The sequence below is a fragment of the Heliconius melpomene genome, unplaced genomic scaffold (genome assembly GCF_056956725.1).
Source record: "Heliconius melpomene rosina isolate 202511_hmr_F unplaced genomic scaffold, ASM5695672v1 ptg000057l, whole genome shotgun sequence".
In the NCBI taxonomy this organism is placed as follows: domain Eukaryota; kingdom Metazoa; phylum Arthropoda; class Insecta; order Lepidoptera; family Nymphalidae; genus Heliconius; species Heliconius melpomene.
In genome coordinates this window covers 71,368-90,677 of record NW_028181880.1, presented here as the reverse complement: position 1 = coordinate 90,677, position 19,310 = coordinate 71,368, and the positions used below count along the sequence as shown (strand labels likewise).

At 47.3% G+C, this 19,310-nt stretch overlaps 1 protein-coding gene and 1 pseudogene across 1 annotated transcript; one reads left to right on the top strand and one right to left on the bottom strand.

Annotated features, from left to right (window-relative positions):
- The first annotated feature begins 5,224 nt into the window (after positions 1–5,224).
- LOC146526367 (uncharacterized) lies at positions 5,225–8,246 on the top strand (annotated as a pseudogene).
- An 857-nt stretch (positions 8,247–9,103) lies between these two features.
- LOC146526366 (uncharacterized) lies at positions 9,104–9,907 on the bottom strand. Its single transcript, XM_085207205.1, has one exon. The coding sequence runs from the start codon at positions 9,905–9,907 to the stop codon at positions 9,104–9,106; it is 804 nt and encodes a 267-aa protein (XP_085063331.1).
- Between the last annotated feature and the right edge of the window lie 9,403 nt (positions 9,908–19,310).

The following is a 19,310-nucleotide window of genomic DNA, read 5'->3' as shown; positions in this document are numbered from 1 at the left end:
GGTGCCGGATTAGCCGGCGCCATCAAAGTGGATGCGACAGGGTCCACTTGCGCCTGCTTTGGGCTATCCACCTTGCGCTTGTCCGCCGCTAGCGGAGGTCGCAGATTTCTCTCCGGTGGTAGCCGATCTTTAAAGGCTTCCAGCCTGGTGGAGACCATAGTGCCCACTATGTCCTCCACAGAAATAGACTCCGTGGGAGTGGGTCGCAAATCCGATGCTGTAGACCGCTCCAACTCTGCTCTCAAAAGGGCAAACTGCTTCCGCAACTCCACCAACTCCGACTGCAGTCGCGAGTTTGTTGCCTTGAGGATATCCACTTCCTCTGATGCCGTCCTCTTTGCCAGAGTATTAACGGCAGAAGAGATAACTCCGGCAGCGTCTTTAAGGGCCCTAGTAAATGTGCCCTTCAGATTCCCCGACTTGCAGGCGACTCTGTTGATTATAGCCAAGCTATCAGATACTTGGCTACGCAAGTCGAAGACCATGTGCTCCTCACCGCAAAGTTCCAGGGGCACATCCGAGAGCCTAGAACTTGCTCTAGTTTGTATCGCCGCGGAGATTTCAGCAACTTCCTCCTCCGCCCTCAGCCGGCGCTCCTCGCGCTTGGCATCGTTTAGCGCCTTCTTTCCAGCAGCTAGCCCTATATTCTCATCAGGAATATTTGGTACGACCACGACTCCCTCTGGCCGAAGCAACCTTCGCTTTCGGCTTGTCTCTGTCTCCCCATCCGCATCCGAGGATTCAGAGTTACTCTTCATGTGATGGCGCCTCTTTCTGTCCTTTCGGAACTGCGCTTTAGCCCCCTCGATAGCATTGGAGCTATTCGACCCAACAGACATCACGCCATCGGCGTCTGACTCGGAAGCCGCCCAGAAACGGCCTCGCGACGAAAGTGACGACCTGGACCTACCTCTTATAATAGAGGCAACCTCCTCATGGTCCAGACGCTCTAACACGACTCGCGCATCCTTCAACCCCCCTCCTATTGGCACAAGTGCCGGACTTTTGCTCCTTTCGAGCAAAGTACTCCCTACGCCTTTCTCGGGCACAACTACTACTCCGCCCATCTCGGGCAACAACAGATCACCGCCCTCCTCGGGCCTCCCTACGTCATCATTTTGGGTTTTTAAGTTAACATTTTCCATTTTGTTCCCACGAGTGTGGGGGAAAAACGGTCCATCCGAGCAGTGCCCCCTGTACTCGGATAAGCCTATTACGCCAGGGTGTCGGCCGGTACCCTGGCGGGACCAGCAGTAGCGACTGATCTCCCCATCAGCCATGAACCCCTCGCGCTGCTTCGCCGCTTGGGTTGGGGTAATTTTTTATAGAGGTTTTCTTCCTCGCAGCCCGGCCGGTAAAGGCAAGGCCCTCAGTTCCATTCCTGATTACGAGACATGACCGCAACCAAGAGTGGAGTTCCGATATTTTCGGCGCTGGCACATCACTGCACCTGCGTGGCGGTAGGGTGAGTACACACCACGCACGCCCTCCGGTTCCTCACACTGTGACCTCTGCATGACAGAGGACACGCGAAGAACCACGCCGGATTATTAGCCAGCGAGCAATCATTACCCAAGGACGAATCCTGTAGGCACCAATTACTCGCCGCCCAGGGTGCACCGGTCCGCAACACTGTTCGTCCCCCCCGAACGACAAGCATTCGAGAAAGGGCCAACAGCGGGTGAACACACGAGGAGGTCATCCGACCAAGCACCCCAACCTAACCTGACATTTTTTTTTTTTTTTTTAACGTGAGGAAATCCTTTTACGGATACCGGCCCGAGTGGGGACTCGAGCGGGTTATGTGGGACTCATGGACCGGCTGAAGGCCAATCCCAATACCCACTAAAACCTCACGGTGCTCCTCCTCGACCGCCACTGACCGCGAGACGCGGGGACTAGAATCGTCCACGAAACGCGGCGGCGGGAGCCTGCTAGGCACGTCGCGGAGTCAAGGGTGTGTGGGCACCCTCGACGGCCTGCTCGGAGTAGCGCGCGGGAGCAACCTGCGCGCGCCTACTCGGCCAGGTTGGTAGGCGGCCAGCTTCCCCAAGCTGACCGCCCTCTGGCACATTAGGGCGGAAGGCGGCGATCGTGTGCCGCCCTCCGGCGACCCGGTCTCTTACGGCGGATGGCGACTTCGGCAAAAGCCTCCCTCGTCCGTTCCGCCGACTCCTTCTCGAGCACCACTGCCTCGCAGAAGGATGGTTTTCGCCACTTACCGCCGGCACCTTCCCGCGCATTCCCGCGGGTTGTATACCACCTTGAAGGCCCCTCGGAGCCCGAACGATCGACACCAGTTTCAACTGAATCCGAGCGGGGAAAACTGAAAAAATCGGTTTTCGCCACTTACCGCCCGAACCTTCCCGCGCATTCCCGCGGGTTGTATACCACCTCGAAGGCCCCTCGGAGCCCGAACGATTGACACCAGTTTCAACTGAATCCGAGCGGGGAAAACTGAAAAAATCGGTTTTCGCCACTAACCGCCGGCACCTTCCCGCGCATTCCCGCGGGTTGTATACCACCTTGAAGGCCCCTCGAAGCCCGAACGATCGACACCAGTTTCAACTGAATCCGAGCGGGGAAAACTGAAAAAATCGGTTTTTGTCACTTACCGCCCGCACCTTCCCGCGCATTCCCGCGGGTTGGAAAAAATCGTTTTTCGCCACTTAGCGCCCGTACCTTTCCGCGCATTCCCGCTTGTTGTATACCACCTTGAAAGCCCCTCGGAGACCGAACGATCGACACCAGTTTCAACTGAATCCGAGCGGGGAAAACTGAAAAAATCGGTTTTCGCCACTAACCGCCGGCACCTTCCCGCGCATTCCCGCGGGTTGTTTACCACCTTGAAGGCCCCTCTTTCAGTTTTCCCCGCTCGGATTCAGTTGAAACTGGTGTCGATCGTTCGGGCTCCGAGGGGCCTTCAAGGAGGTATACAACCCGTGGGAATGCGCGGGAAGGTGCCGGCGGTAAGTGGCGAAAACCGATTTTTTCCAACCCGCGGGAATGCGCGGGAAGGTGCGGGCGGTAAGTGACGAAAACCGATTTATTCCAACCCGCGGGAATGCGCGGGAAGGTGCCAGCGGTAAGTGGCGAAAACCGATTTTTTCCAACCCGCGGGAATGCGCGGGAAGGTGCGGGCGGTAAGTGGCGAAAACCGATTTTTTCAGTTTTCCCCGCTCGGATTCAGTTGAAACTGGTGTCGATCGTTCGGGCTTCGAGGGGCCTTCAAGGTGGTATACAACCCGCGGGAATGCGCGGGAAGGTGCCGGCGGTAAGTGGCGAAAACCGATTTTTTCAGTTTTCCCCGCTCGGATTCAGTTGAAACTGGTGTCGATGGCGGTAAGTGGCGAAAACCGATTTTTTCAGTTTTCCCCGCTCGGATTCAGTTGAAACTGGTGTCGATCGTTCGGACTCCGAGGGGCCTTCAAGGTGGTATACAACCCGCGGGAATGCGCGGGAAGGTGTGGGCGGTAAGTGGCGAAAACCGATTTTTTCAGTTTTCCCCGCTTGGATTCAGTTGAAACTGGTGCCGATCGTTCGGGCTCCGAGGGGCCTTCAAGGTGGTATACAACCCGCGGGAATGCGCGGGAAGATGCGGGCGGTAAGTGGCGAAAACCGATTTTTTCAGTTTTCCCCGCTCGGATTCAGTTGAAACTGGTGTCGATCGTTCGGGCTTCGAGGGGCATTCAAGGTGGTATACAACCCGCAGGAATGCGTGGGAAGGTGCGGGCGGTAAGTGGCGAAAACCGATTTTTTCAGTTTTCCCCGCTCGGATTCAGTTGAAACTGGTGTCGATCGTTCGGGCTCCGAGGGGCCTTCAAGGAGGTATACAACCCGCGGGAATGCGCGGGAAGGTGCCTTCGGTAAGTGGCGAAAACCGATTTTTTCCAACCCGCGGGAATGCGCGGGAAGGTGCGGGCGGTAAGTGACGAAAACCGATTTTTTCCAACCCGCGGGAATGCGCGGGAAGGTGCGGGCGGTAAGTGACGAAAACCGATTTTTTCCAACCCGCGGGAATGCGCGGGAAGGTGCCGGCGGTAAGTGGCGAAAACCGATTTTTTCCAACCCGCGGGAATGCGTGGGAAGGTGCGGGCGGTAAGTGACGAAAACCGATTTTTTCCAACCCGCGGGAATGCGCGGGAAGATGCGGGCGGTAAGTGGCGAAAACCGATTTTTTCAGTTTTCCCCGCTCGGATTCAGTTGAAACTGGTGTCGATCGTTCGGGCTTCGAGAGGCCTTCAAGGTGGTATACAACCCGCAGGAATGTGTGGGAAGGTGCGGGCGGTAAGTGGCGAAAACCGATTTTTTCACTTTTCCCCGCTCGGATTCAGTTGAAACTGGTGTCGATCGTTCGGGCTCCGAGGGGCCTTCAAGGAGGTATACAACCCGCGGGGATGCGCGGGAAGGTGCCGGCGGTAAGTGGCGAAAACCGATTTTTTCCAACCCGCGGGAATGCGCGGGAAGGTGCGGGCGGTAAGTGACGCAAACCGATTTTTTCCAACCCGCGGGAATGCGCGGGAAGGTGCCGGCGGTAAGTGGCGAAAACCAATTTTTTCCAACCCGCGGGAATGCGTGGGAAGGTGCGGGCGGTAAGTGACGAAAACCGATTTTTTCCAACCCGCGGGAATGCGCGGGAAGGTGCCAGCGGTAAGTGGCGAAAACCGATTTTTTCCAACCCGCGGGAATGCGCGGGAAGGTGCGGGCGGTAAGTGATGAAAACCGATTTTTTCCAACCCGCGGGAATGCGCGGTAAGGTGCCGGCGGTAAGTGGCGAAAACCGATTTTTTCCAACCCGCGGGAATGCGCGGGAAGGTGCCGGCGGTAAGTGGCGAAAACCGATTTTTTCCAACGCGCGGGAATGCGCGGGAAGGTGCTGGCGGTAAGTGGCGTGACAAGCCGTGGTCAAGGCTATGGCCGGCAGCGAGACGTCGTGGGATGCGGTCTCATCCTTCTGCGAGGCAGTGGTGCTCGAGAAGGAGTCGGCGGAACGGGCGAGGGAGGCTTTTGCCGAAGTCGCCATCCACCGTAAGAGACCGGGTCGCCGGAGGGCAGCACACGATCGCCGCCTTTCGCCCTAATGTGCTAGAGGGCGTTCAGCTTGGGGAAGCTGGCCGCCTACCAACCTGGCCCGAGTAGGCGCGCACAGGTTGCTCCCGCGCGCTACTCCGAGCAGGCCGTCGAGGGTGCCCACACACCCTTGACTCCGCGACGTGCCTCTTTTAATAATATACAAATGGTAGGTCCTGTAATTCAAGATGATTTATTGTCTATATTACTACGGTTCAGACAGCATAAATATATATTAGCTGGAGACATTGAGAAAATGTATCGAACTGTAGTTGTTCATCCAAGTGACAGACATCTTCAGCAGATTGTCTGGCGTGATAGTCCCTCATGTCCATTACAAGTTTATCAGCTCAACACTGTTACTTACGGCACAGCTAGCGCCCCGTTCTTAGCAACGAGATGTATTCATCAGTTAGGCTTAGAATGCGCCGATAAGAAGGTTTCTGAAGTTATTCTTCATGATTTTTATGTAGATGACCTTCTCACAGGTGGATCTGATATCAATGAAGTTAAGGAATTACGTCGTAAAATAACCTCCACTCTTGCATCAGCAAGAATGCATTTAAGAAAGTGGAAGTCAAACGACATGCGATTATTAAATAATTCCGATTTTCCACACTCATCATTAGATTTGAATGTTGGAGGACATGAAGCGACTAAGACATTAGGGCTAGGTTGGAAAACGATGCCTGATAATTTATACTTTTCTATTGGTGAAACTTTTGTAGATAATAATAGTAAGCGTGAAATACTATCTATTATTTCACAGATATTCGATCCTTTGGGACTTTTAGGTCCCTGTGTTATGGTTTTGAAAATACTACTTCAAAGGTTATGGTTATTAAAATTGTCCTGGGATGAACAGTTGCCACAGGACATTAGTAGAATTTGGTCAGATATAGTTAGCAAACTACCGCAAATTAATACAATCAAAATTCCACGTTGCGTCATTATTGATAGCTTTAAATACATAGAATATCATATTTTCTGCGATGCGTCTGAACAAGCGTACGGTGCGTGTCTGTATATCCGCAGTGTTAATGACAAGGGTGAGATATTAGTGCGTTTATTATTAGCTAAAGGTCGCGTTGCACCACTTAAGCCGACAACTATACCAAGACTTGAACTCTGTGGCGCCTTAGTAGGAGTACGCATTTATGAGAAGGTTAAAGTCTCGCTAAGGTTGCAACCAAAGCGCGTGTATTTTTGGACCGACTCCACAATCGTTTTGGGTTGGTAATAAGCTTCAGCCTTTTGTTCGCAACAGAGTTGCAGAAGTTTTAGATAAGACCGGAAATGGTGATTGGAGACACGTCCCCTCTGGTCAAAACCCGGCAGATTATATTTCGCGTGGAGTAGATATTGAAACAATCGGTTCTTTAACAGAATGGTGGTCGGGACCAAGTTTTTTACTACATGATATTTCATCTTGGCCATCTAAATTTTCACAATCAGACGATATTACGTTACCTGAAATTAAATCAAATGTATCTACATTAGTTAAATGTAATTTAAAAAATGAGTTTAACGGAATAATAAATTTTAATGTTTTTTCAAATTTTTTAAGGATTCAACGTGCCATAGCTTTCGTTTTGCGTTTTATTGACAGGAAATGTAGAAATTTACTACACACTGGTGTTTTAACTGTTGATGAATTGCAAAGAGCTTTAAATGTTATAATTCGCACTTCTCAAAATGAATCTTTTAGTGAATATAACATGTTGCTAAATAAAACTGAGCTACCTAAGAAAAGTCAGCTCCACAAATTTAAAGTATTTTTAGACGATCAAAATATTATGCGTGTTGGAGGTCGACTCCAAAATTCCAATTTTAATTATGATAAGAAGCATCCTATTTTACTTCATTCAAATCATCGGTTCACTAAACTAATGTTTGAATATGAACACAAAAGACTATTTCATGCTGGCCCTCAACTGTTATTGTCATCTATCAGAGACACATATTGGCCAATCCGAGGTAGAAATTTAGCTAGAAAGTGTTACCTTAAATGTACACGTTGTTGTCGGATAAAGGGAGATACTATTACTCCCACTATGGGTTATTTACCACAGCAGCGGCTTCTAGCGAGTTTTCCCTTTCAAAATATAGGGTTGGATTATGCGGGTCCGATTCAATCAGTGGTTCGTCAGGGCCGAGGTTCTAAGTTAGTTAAGGTTTACATTGCGATTTTTGTTTGCTTTACAACAAAATCAATTCACCTCGAATTAATAGGTGATTTATCCAGTAATAGTTTTATCTTAGCATTAAGAAGGCTTATTGCACGCAGGGGTAAACCCATTAATATATACTCCGATAACGGTACTGCGTTTGTTGGTGCGTACAATGACCTCTCGAGATTTCTTAAATCAAGCTGTGATTCAATTACGGAAGAAATGGCAAAGGAAGGTATTAAATTCCACTTCATTCCGCCTTATTCTCCTCATTTTGCTGGTCTTGCGGAAGCTGGTGTCAAGTCAACCAAACATCATTTAGTTAGAGTGCTGGGCCTTTGTAATCTCACGTTTGAGGAATTGTATACTACTTTAGTACAAATTGAGGCAATTTTAAACTCCAGACCACTGACGCCGATTACATCTAATCCTGAAGATTTAATGCCATTAACACCTGGTCATTTTTTGATTGGGCGTCCCTTGACTTCGTTGCCATCAAGTAATTTAATAGACTTCTCCATAACTTCCTTAACCCGATTTCAACGCATCGAGCAGCTAAGACAACATTTTTGGGCTCGGTGGAATAAGGAGTACATCTCAGAACTGCAGGTCAGAACTAAATGGAGATCATGTAAGGGTGTGCTACAACTCAATTCATTGGTGCTCCTAAAAGAAGATAATTTACCCCCCTTAAAATGGAAGATGGGTCGAGTGATTGCTGTGCATCCTGGCCCAGATGGAGTCATCCGAGTTGCTGACGTACGGACGTCCAGTGGTATCCTTCGCAGATCCTTCAGTAAAATTTGCCCATTACCTGCCTATTCTGAGGAAGAAGAATCTGGTTGAAAGAGAGACTTTCAACGCGCGGGGATATGTTTACGCAAAACGCCGAGTCATTCATTCATGAGTACATTTCGATCCTCCATGCGCATAATCTGTGAAGTTTCCGGTTGTCTATATTGTCTATGAATAAAGCGTCTTCCTGTTGTACGAGTGTACTGAGTACTACGTGGTTTAATTTATCTCCCCTTAAATACTACATAAAATCCCCACCACCTTGACTAGATCGATAGTTGAAAATACTGAACAACCAGAGAGTTGGTAGGAAAAATCTTGGATATGGCATATCGGATACCTGTCAGGTACTGTGCGAGCATTGAGTGCTCTGTAATCACCACATGGTCTCCATCCGTCGTCCTTCTTCTTAACTAAGTGCAGAGCGGACGACCACGAACTGTTAGAGGAGCGGGCAGTTCCCTGTGACAGCATATCGTCAAATTCTTTTTTGGCTGCTTTCAGTCTAACTGGGTCTAAACGACGAGGTCTACTGGTAACCGGTGGTCCGGGAATGGTTTTGATGTAATGCACGGTATTATGCTTAGGTAAGGAAGACGTACCTGATGGTCTCGTTACCTCTGGAAACTCATGAAGCAGCTGATGATATTTTGATTCTCCCGAAATGGCTTTGACTGACGCAAGGTCATCGGAGATATTTTCTTTTATTGCTTGCACTGACAGAGTGGTATTTCCATCGACGAGTCGCTGACATCTGCAATCTACAAGAAGATTGTAAAATATCAAAAAATCTACGCCGATAATGGGCTTTGAAACATCAGCGATGGTAAATTTCCAGGTGAAAGTACGCTTTAGTCCTAGGTCTAAGTGTAACAATGTAGGACCGTAAGTATGAATGACTGTACCGTTCGCCGCCATGAGTTCATACTTTGTCTTGGTACAGGGCGCCTTGGTAGCCAACCGTGGAAAAACGCAGAGATCCGAGCCAGTATCAATGAGGAAAAGCATTTTTGAAATACGGTCGGTAATGAAAAGACGGCCTGTAGGTAAAGGGCAGACGTTGGCCGCTACTTCCGGCTGCCCAGAGAGTTTTCCGACTCTCCGTAATTACATGGCTGCACACATTTTTTAGCATTTGAACCAAATTTAAAATGGTACCAACACTTTTGCCGGGTAGTCGACTTCCTGCGATGTCTGGAATGGCTCCGGGAACGCTCTCTAAATTTTGATGAGACCGAGTTGTGACGTACCTGGGTCGAGAGTTCCGATACCTGCTTGGTCAGGAGTTGGATCTGCTTGGCCATTTCTTCCAACATGGAGGATGCAGGGGGTGTGGCCATCGCAGATGTGCTTGCGACCTGTGGTGATGAGGGTGCTATCTCATGCACCTTGTCTGCCAGGTCAGCTAATTTTTCGATAGGCAGATCAGGCTGTGAAGCTATAACTGTTTGAATGTTTTGTGGTAACCTACTCGACCATAATGTTTTTAAAAAATCCTTGGGGACAGATGAACCCGCAAGATCATGCATGTATCGCAGAAACTGTGATGGCTTGCGATCACCTAGCTGCTCGTGCCTCAGCAACTGCATCACTTTCTTTTCTTGAGACGCAGACAATCTTTTAATCAGTTGCGTTTTAAGAGTGATGTATTTATCCGTCTCGGGAGGAGAAATGATAATATCCTTCACCTCGACAGCAAATTGATTATCTAACTGAGCGGCAACGTAATAAAATTTTGTAGTATCACTTGTTATATTAGATAAAGCAAACTGACCTTCAATTTGTGAAAACCAAAGGGCTGGTTCTTCCGGCCAGAATGGTGGAATACGCACGCCAATTCTGCACACGTTGGAAGTAGTCGCGTCCTCCATCTTGTATCAGAGGTCACTTGCCAAGGTCGTTAAAATGGCCTCCTGCCGTTTTAAATCTTCTTGCCAGCAGTAAACGTAGGTATTTATTGTAGTGCTCACCAATTTAGGGGTCACCAATATAGCGGTTGAGATGTGATACCACTATTTAATATGATCTTATTTATTTTACACTAAATGAGTAAAATTAAAAATCCAAATTTTGTGGAGAAATTGTCCAAATTTATTTAACTCACAGATACGTGAAGAGAAAATAATCACAGAAGGAAATAAAGAAATTTAAATAAATACCAATAGAAAATACAAGCTAAACTAGCACGTAATAGCAAGAAGTTAAGGTTGAGAATTGAATGCAAGCTAAGAGAGCAATGGATACACAAGTGAATGTCGCAAGCGATTCTAGCCGACTCTTTAAACGTGGCGATGCTGGCTAGCAGCCTACGACACGCATAGCAAAAAAACTCGGAACAGGTTTGAATTGTTCCAATGCGCTGCGTCCGGATGATTCTAGTAAATATATTAATATTAATTTTGAATAAGTAATGTTCCCTACATGGTCATGAAAAAAAATAATTTGTTCTATTAATGGAGAAGCTCTATTTTGGTAATTTAAATTAGATCAGGTTGCCATTTCTAAAAAAAGGATATTCCTTTATAAATGGGGTTTAAATCCATTACATATAATCTGCCATATTAGAAATTTCTTAAAATAGGAAGTTCATTATAAGAATGTTCAGAAGGAGGTAAATTTTGATATCATTCAATAGAGGATGGTATATTTAATGAAAATAGGATTATTCGTTGATTAATTATTGATTCTCAAATAATAATAATAATTAAAATTATGGAAAATAATGAAATATATGAACCAAATGAAGAAATAATAGGCCTAGTGTCCGGGGAACCGGCAAGCCAGGCACGCACTGAGGAGGTGCGGGTAGCCGCAATGGAGTTGTGGGAAACTCGGCTGGCAACACCAACTGCCGGCCTGAGGACGATCGAGGCTGTTCGTCCAGTGTTCCGCCAGTGGTTAGCGCGGCGTCACGGCGTCCTAACTTTCCGCATGACACAGGTGCTCACGGGGCATGGCTGCTTCGGGGGTTACTTGTGTCGGATCGCCGGGAGGGAGCCCGACGCTCGCTGCCACCACTGCGACGACTGCCTCGATGAGACGGCCCAGCACACGTTGGAGGTGTGCTCAGCCTGGGCGTCTCAACGTCGCGCTTTGCGCGACGTCATAGGGGACGACCTTTCCCTGCCGGCCGTGGTCAAGGCTATGGCCGGCAGCGAGACGTCGTGGGATGCGGTCTCATCCTTCTGCGAGGCAGTGGTGCTCGAGAAGGAGTCAGCGGAACGGGCGAGGGAGGCTTTTGCCGAAGTCGCCATCCGCCGTAAGAGACCGGGTCGCCGGAGGGCGGCACACGATCGCCGCCTTCCGCCCTAATGTGCTAGAGGGCGGTCAGCTTGGGGAAGCTGACCGCCTACCAACCTGGCCCGAGTAGGCACGCACAGGTTGCTCCCGCGCGCTACTCCGAGCAGGCCGTCGAGGGTGCCCACACACCCTTGACTCCGCGACGTGCCTTGCAGGCTCCCGCCGCCGCGTTTCGCGGAAGACTCACGTCCCCGTGTCTCGCGGCCAGTGGCGGTCGAGGAGGAGCACCGTGAGGTTTTAGTGGGTATTGGGATAATACTATCCAATTAGCAGAAAATGTTAAATTCTTAGGCATGATTCTCGATAAAAGACTGAACGGAATTGCCCATGCTGAACATGTCAGTAAAAAATGTGAAAACGGCATCAACGCTTTAAGAGCTGTGTCTGGTGTGTGGTGGCGTGCACACCCTTATACTCTCAAACTACTGTACAATGCCATTATCCGTAGTCACATTGACTACGGATTATTTGTTTTAGACCCCTTTAACAAAGTTGCTACTGAAAAACTCAATAGGATCCAATACAAATGCCTACGAATTATTATAGGTGCAATGAAGTCTTCTCCCACCAACGCACTGCAGGTTGAGTGTGTTGATCCTCCTTATCCTATCCGTCGCCAATTCCTGTCTGATCGGTTTGTTGGTAAAATGTTACAGCTGTCATCCCACCCTCTATGGTCCAAGCTATCTGATTTAGCGGACCTCATTCCTCCGGGCAGGCCCCTACCCTACTTGCTCAATAGTTTCCTGAAATTTACCTCTCTTCCTCATCCCTTGTCCTCTTCTCCGTCTAATCCTTAATTCAAAAATTAAAAAAATAAAATTTATATTATAAGATAATAAAATTATTGGTGAAATTTTTTGTCATGTTATTAAAATAAATCTATTAAATCATGATAATCCTTCTATAATATTAGGAAATCAAAAATGAAAAGGAACAGAACCTATTTTTATTAATATTGCAGAATTTATAATAATTGATAATAAATCATTAATAAATATTTTTATAAGAAATAAATTCAATAGGATAGAAAATAAAAAAATAATTGATGCAATAGATTGAGTTAAAAAATATTTTAAGGAAGCTTCTGAATTTAATAGATTATTGGGGGAAGAGATTAAGGGGATAAATCTAAGTAAATTAATTTCTAAGCCAATTCAGCATCCTAATCATGAATTTGATGAAATAGAAATTATAGTTCTGAAAAATAAAATAAATAAGAAAAATATTTTATTGGAATTATTAATTAATAAAATAAAAAATAAGAATAAAATATTCTAAAGATGAATTTAAATTCATTATAAAAAAATTATATTTTAGTGTAAAATGCACAATAATTTTTGAAATTATTAGATATAGTTTAATTCTATAAAATATAATAAAGGTAAAAAATTACATTATTTATCCTATCAGAATAATCCTTTTATCAGGCACTTTATTTTTAAAAAAAAGGGATTTCTTTTATATTTGGGGTATGAATCCAAAAGCTTATTTTAGCTTTTTTTTATTTGTTAAGTAATACTTTTTGCGCCTTACGATAATTTCTTGCATAAGTCCTGCACTTTTAATGGTTGCCTGTAAGAGATCACTTGCAGTGATAAGGCCGCCATTGCACATGTTAATTTAAGTACCTATGTATCCTTCGTTTTCTTTTCTTTTCTATTTTTTTTTTTCTGTGTAAATTTTATATATATATATATTTTTTCAATGCAATAAAGTATTATTATTATTATTATTTTTTAAATTAATTAATTATTATTTAATTAATATTATATTTATAATATAATTTTTTAAATAATTATTAATCGTTTATTATATATTTTAATTTTTAATATGAATATTATAAAAATAGGAGAAAGAAAAATATTAAAAATTTAATAATTAATATTAATATATATATACATTAATTAAATTTATTATTATATATATATATACGTCGGAGTTGGGTGGATTTCCCTCGCACATAGTTTTGAGTGCCCGGTCTACTGTGTGCTTTAGTGGATAATGTTGGCATGAGTAAACACAATTTGTGATATTACGAATTAATTACAACACCGTAATCAATACACAAGAAAGCAGCTACCGCTATCCCAGTAGGTAGATACACAACACGGAACGCGGGACAGTTTCAGTGTCGTCTGCACCGGCCGACTGCCAAACACAAAGTGAGTCGATGTCCGTCGGCCACGCTTCGACTCGCCCCTTCCATACCAATGCATAACACTAACTCTGTCGAGCGCCAATAGATGGCGCTGGCGTTCCGGAACCACATCAATACTACAAATTCCGACACGGCCATCCTGCTAGCACACGTCCTCGTGTGTTGGTTAGCCTAGAAGAAAAAGCTACAACAGTACCTCGTACCGCTCGGCCAACCTACATCAGAACCTTACCAACCAACTTCCAGAACCGTACACTAGAATTGTAATAGACGTACACTAGTAATTACACTAGTAATTGTATACCAGAACCTTATACCTGAACTGTATACCTGAACTGTGTACCTGAACTGTATACCTGAACCTTATACCTGAACAACTTGACCCTCGACACTAGATCAACTCGACACCAGATCAACTCGACACCAGATCAACTCGACACCAGATCAACTGGACACTACAATTTAACACCAATCTGGATCATAATTGTAACTAACCACTACACACAAATACCACAGCCATGTACCATCGACATCATAACCAAAACTTCACTTTACTTTACTTTACTTCACTTTACTTCAGCAACAAGTTACAACCAAATTAACAGAAACCTCCGAGTAAAGACCTCTAACGCCACAGCTCTCCAGCCGAACAGCAATCAAATTGCTCTCTCACATCTCAATACGCATATCAATCGAGTGGATCGCCCGTGTACGTCACCTCTGCGACAACACGCTACGGTCTCTGCAGACCACGACCTCAGTACGGTCGAAAACCTCTCAATACGCATATCCACCGCGTGGATAGCCCGTGTATGTCACACCTGCGACAACACGCTACGGTCTCTACAGACCACGACCTCCGCCAGAGTTAAACGCACACCGCGCACCCACGGACTACTTGAGTTGCCCCAAGAGATACCGATTTCTACCGGGCTACGACTACGAAATAACTACTGGTACGGTCGAACACATTACGGCCGATAAAACCATTTACTCGAGTCTCTTCAATTACTTAAGCTTGAACACCATCATATCATCAACAACATCATAAATTACACATTGATTTCGTCGGGTACATGACTTGCTGGCATTTTCCTCAACCTATCGTGAGCAAATTTGTACGTTACAAGACGTTTACAATTTACAGAACTAAAACTGACAACCTTAAATGAACCTTTAAATTTTGAATCGAATTTTTACACTTATTAACTTTACAATATTAACAATACGCCAACAGAAAACTTACTTACTTTCGTTTTTGTCATATCAAAACGGGACCTACCATATTCCGCACACTTCGTAATAATGTCTGATGCTACTTAACGAATTTCGTCAATGTCAACGACAGTCTATACCTCACTACTACACATAAATGATATAAATCAATGATACATACCAATGATACACATCAAAGATACACACCACAGATACACACCATTGACACACATTAACGACAAATCAATGACACACACCAATGATACACATCAATGACACATCAATGATACACACCACCGATACACATCAATGATAACGGTATCGTTATTTTATGAATTAAAATCTACCGGTTCATCGTACAATTTATCTCGAGTTGTACCCTCCTACAGATTCTTGCCACAACTTATTACCACCGCTAGTCTCAAACGTTGTCGACATGGACTTTAACACACTTCTGACGCGCTTTACCTGCCTGTTAGCACTGGGTAAGCCCGCCGCCGTAAGATGCCAACCTAAGTCTACTAGTGAAAACTACCACCAGTAAAACAATCTTCCCTGGTCAGCTATGATGCGAGTTGGAGCCCCAAACAAAGCCACAAGTCACCTCGTGAACACTCCAAGAGTCAATGCCTGCCGCACGAAACAAAAGAACACACTTCGCGAACGCGTCTGTCAGAATGAAAATGTACTCCTTATCGTTTCACCGCTGAGCCTATTCGCCACGTCTACACGAACCGTATTTCACGGCATCATTACCTTAGGGATTTGATGCAGGCCAGTTTGAACTGTTCCTGAGTGAGATTTCGCGACCCTACAAGTAACGCAGACATCCACAAATCCTCCAGCACACCATGACCGGAAACCAGCAAAAGTCAAAATGCTGTTCAATAGTCCCCTCAGCCTCGAGACGAACAACAGATTCAAAACTGACGGAAATAGGAAGCTAATCCGACGAACTGCTACTACTTAATCACAGTCTCTGGAGGCGATAGAGACCTGACTAGCCTCCACTTCAAAAGGAACACTTCACTAGGTTCAAAGAGAAACCAGCCCTTGTCACAGCTTCCAACACTGCATTAAGTCCTCCCATACTGGACCGCTAAATCGGTTGAGACAATGTCAATGTCAAAATGTCCTCAAAATACACCACCACGCAATCACGAACCAAATCACCCAACACGATCACAATTGTCTTCTGAAAAATCGAAATTGAATTCTTCAGACCAAAAGGCACAGTCAAGAATTCAAACTGCCCTTCAGCTGTTATGAAAGCAGTACTGTCTACAGAATTTTCGTTTACTGTGATCAAATGAAAACCGCTTGCGCTATAGAGTTTCAAAAAATAATTAGCACCCTGAAAACGTGAAGTTTGATCAGTAATTAATGGAAGCGGATAACTGTCAGGGTTGGTATTATTGTTAAGCTCACTATAGTCAATACAGATACGGTCTGAACCGTCATACTTCTTTACTAATAAAGCCGGACTTTCAAAAGGAGGACAGCTCGACCTAATGATATTCACGTGTAAACCTTCCTTTACTCTGTTGCGTATAACGCTACGTTCGTCCGGCGACATCCTATATGGACGCCGCTGTACTGTGCGATTCGAACCAACCCGGTCACTACCACCGGTCACTACCAGTAATATCAGCTGAGATATCAGTCAAAGTCAACTCACTCACACTATCGTTATTCACTGAATTTACATAAAGATTCCCGTCAAACAAAATGTCAGTCAGTTATGTTTACTGTACAACCCTGATTTAAAATCTCGCGACAATAATATCCTAAGAGGGCAATCGTTAATACTACAAAACACAGAATTTGTTCGGTACTGTATACTCGTGTTTGACTAATACCGGTCATAGTAACAACATTACTAAACCGTCGACCACTAAATGTAACAGAAAAACTTTCAACTAACGAGAATTTAGCACCAGAATCGTAAACAAAACAAAACAGTTCACCTTTTGTCTTGTACCCTACCCTTTGGAAATTGGACACTGCATACGTCCACACGCCGCTCCATCCACTCACCGTTCATCACGCGCTGCGCCGTCCCTGCTGCCATCGCTTGGCCCGCCGCCTTCGCTCGTACACCAGATGGCGATATGACCCGGTTTGCCACACTTGAAGCACACTAAAGGCCTCGCTGCCGGCTGCTGCACCGCTTGACTCAACGTTGAAGATACAGGTGTTCGTACCGTCGCATCGATAGGCTTGCTTCTGCATTCCGCTCACTTATGGCCAGCCATTTTTCCACCGCTCAAACACTTCAGTGTTGTAAACGCTATACGTTAAAGCCGCGGGTCAGACTGATGTGATGTGAGAGAGTAGAGTAGCCACAGCAACCTCTTCTTTGCCCACATCACAATGTCCAGTGATTTGTGAGGGTAGCATGTCATACTCTCGTACGCTGTTTGAGACAGCCACAAAGATGCTTCACCTTCCAGTGCCTTACTTACAGCAAGCTCGAGTTGACTGCCTCTCGGGGAGTTTGTCAAAAGCACAAGTCAGCCGTTGCGCACCACGATCTCGCGTCCGTGTCTTCTTTGTCAGGATCATAAGTGGGTAACCACATATACCTCCCTGAATTAGCCTCGGTGTATACAGGGCTTCGAACATAGCACGCCAGTGGTTATCTCCATTGTTCTCTGTGCCAACACCGATCGCACTTCTGATGTCGGAGTTGGGTGGATTTCCCTCGCACATAGTTTTGAGTGCCCGGTCTACTGTGTGCTTTAGTAGATAATGTTGGCATGAGTAAACACAATTTGTGATATTACGAATAGAAATAAAAGTGGCGAAAACCGATTTTTTCAGTTTTCCCCGCTCGGATTCAGTTGAAACTGGTGTCGATCGTTCGGTCTCCGAGGGGCCTTCAAGGTGGTATACAACCCGCGGGAATGCGCGGGAAGGTGCGGGCGGTAAGTGGCGAAAACCGATTTTTTCAGTTTTCTTCGCTCGGATTCAGTTGAAACTGGTGTCGATCGTTGGATCGTTGGTGTCGCTGCGGAGGGGTCAGTTGGTGATGGCCAGAACGTAGGAGTGTGGAAGGAGCCGAGAGTGGTTCTGACCAGATTGGACGTTGATGACGGAATGTCGACTGTCGGTAGTGTCAGGTCGAGACGAGGGTCCGGATCATCATATGGACGGTTGTGGGGAGCGTTGGAGTCAAAGGACTCAGATACTGAAAGTTTTGTGTCGATGGTGTCGGAGAAGTCAAGGACACGGGCACAATACCTGAAGGACAGGCGGAAGAGGCCTCGGAAGCCGATCGATCAGTCGGGGTCTTCTGGTGAAGGAGAGCCAGATAGACCGGCGCCAAAAGTGGTTGCCATGAGGAGACGGAAAGGTCTCGGTGAGGCAGAAAGGAAGGAGTTGCCGCTGAGGTCAGAACAGGAGGTGTCTGACAGCGCTGCGGCCGTACTGGCCAGGGCTAGCTCCAGGCTCTCGGACATGTCTCTACCATCCGAGAAAGAGCAGGACGAAGCCATACTTGCGTCTGACCTACAAAATCAGGTGGTGGACAGCCTAGCGGTGATAAGGAAGGGTGCCAGCAGATCGGGCAACCTTAAAGGAACTTTCACCAAGGCCTTTTGACGGATACCGGCCCGAGTGGGGACTCGAGCGGGTTATGTGGGACTCGTGGACCGGCTGAAGGCCAATCCCAATACCCACTAAAACCTCACGATGCTCCTCCTCGACCACCACTGGCCGCGAGACGCGGGGACTATAATCGTCCACGAAACGCGGCGGCGGGAGCCTGCTAGGCACGTCGCGGAGTCAAGGGTGTGTGGGCACCCTCGACGGCCTGCTCGGAGTAGCGCGCGGGAGCAACCTGCGCGCGCCTACTCGGGCCAGGTTGGTAGGCGGCCAGCTTCCCCAAGCTGACCGCCCTCTGGCACATTAGGGCGGAAGGCGGCGATCGTGTGCCGCCCTCCGGCGACCCGGTCTCTTACGGCGGATGGCGACTTCGGCAAAAGCCTCCCTCGTCCGTTCCGCCGACTCCTTCTCGAGCACCACTGCCTCGCAGAAGGATGAGACCGCATCCCACGACGTCTCGCTGCCGGCCATAGCCTTGACCACGGCCGGCAGGGAAAGGTCGTCCCCTATGACGTCGCGCAAAGCGCGACGTTGAGACGCCCAGGCTGAGCACACCTCCAACGTGTGCTGGGCCGTCTCGTCGAGGCAGTCGTCGCAGTGGTGGCAGCGAGCGTCGGGCTCCCTCCCGGCGATCCGACACAGGTAACCCCCGAAGCAGCCATGCCCCGTGAGCACCTGTGTCGTGCGGTAGGTTAGGACGCCGTGACGCCGCGCTAACCACTGGCGGAACACTGGACGAACAGCCTCGATCTTCCTCAGGCCGGCAGATGGATTTGCCAGCCGAGTTTCCCACATTTCAACCGCGGCTACCCGCGCCTCCTCAGTGCGTGCTTGGCTTGCCGGTTCCCCGGACGCTAGGCCTCGACGCCGGCAATAGACCGACGCCAGAGAAAGAGCATCCAGGTCCCACGGCATGACTCCAGCCAGCACGCACGCCACTTCACCGGAGATGGTCCGGTACCCCCGTATCGCCCGGATGGCCATCGCCCTCT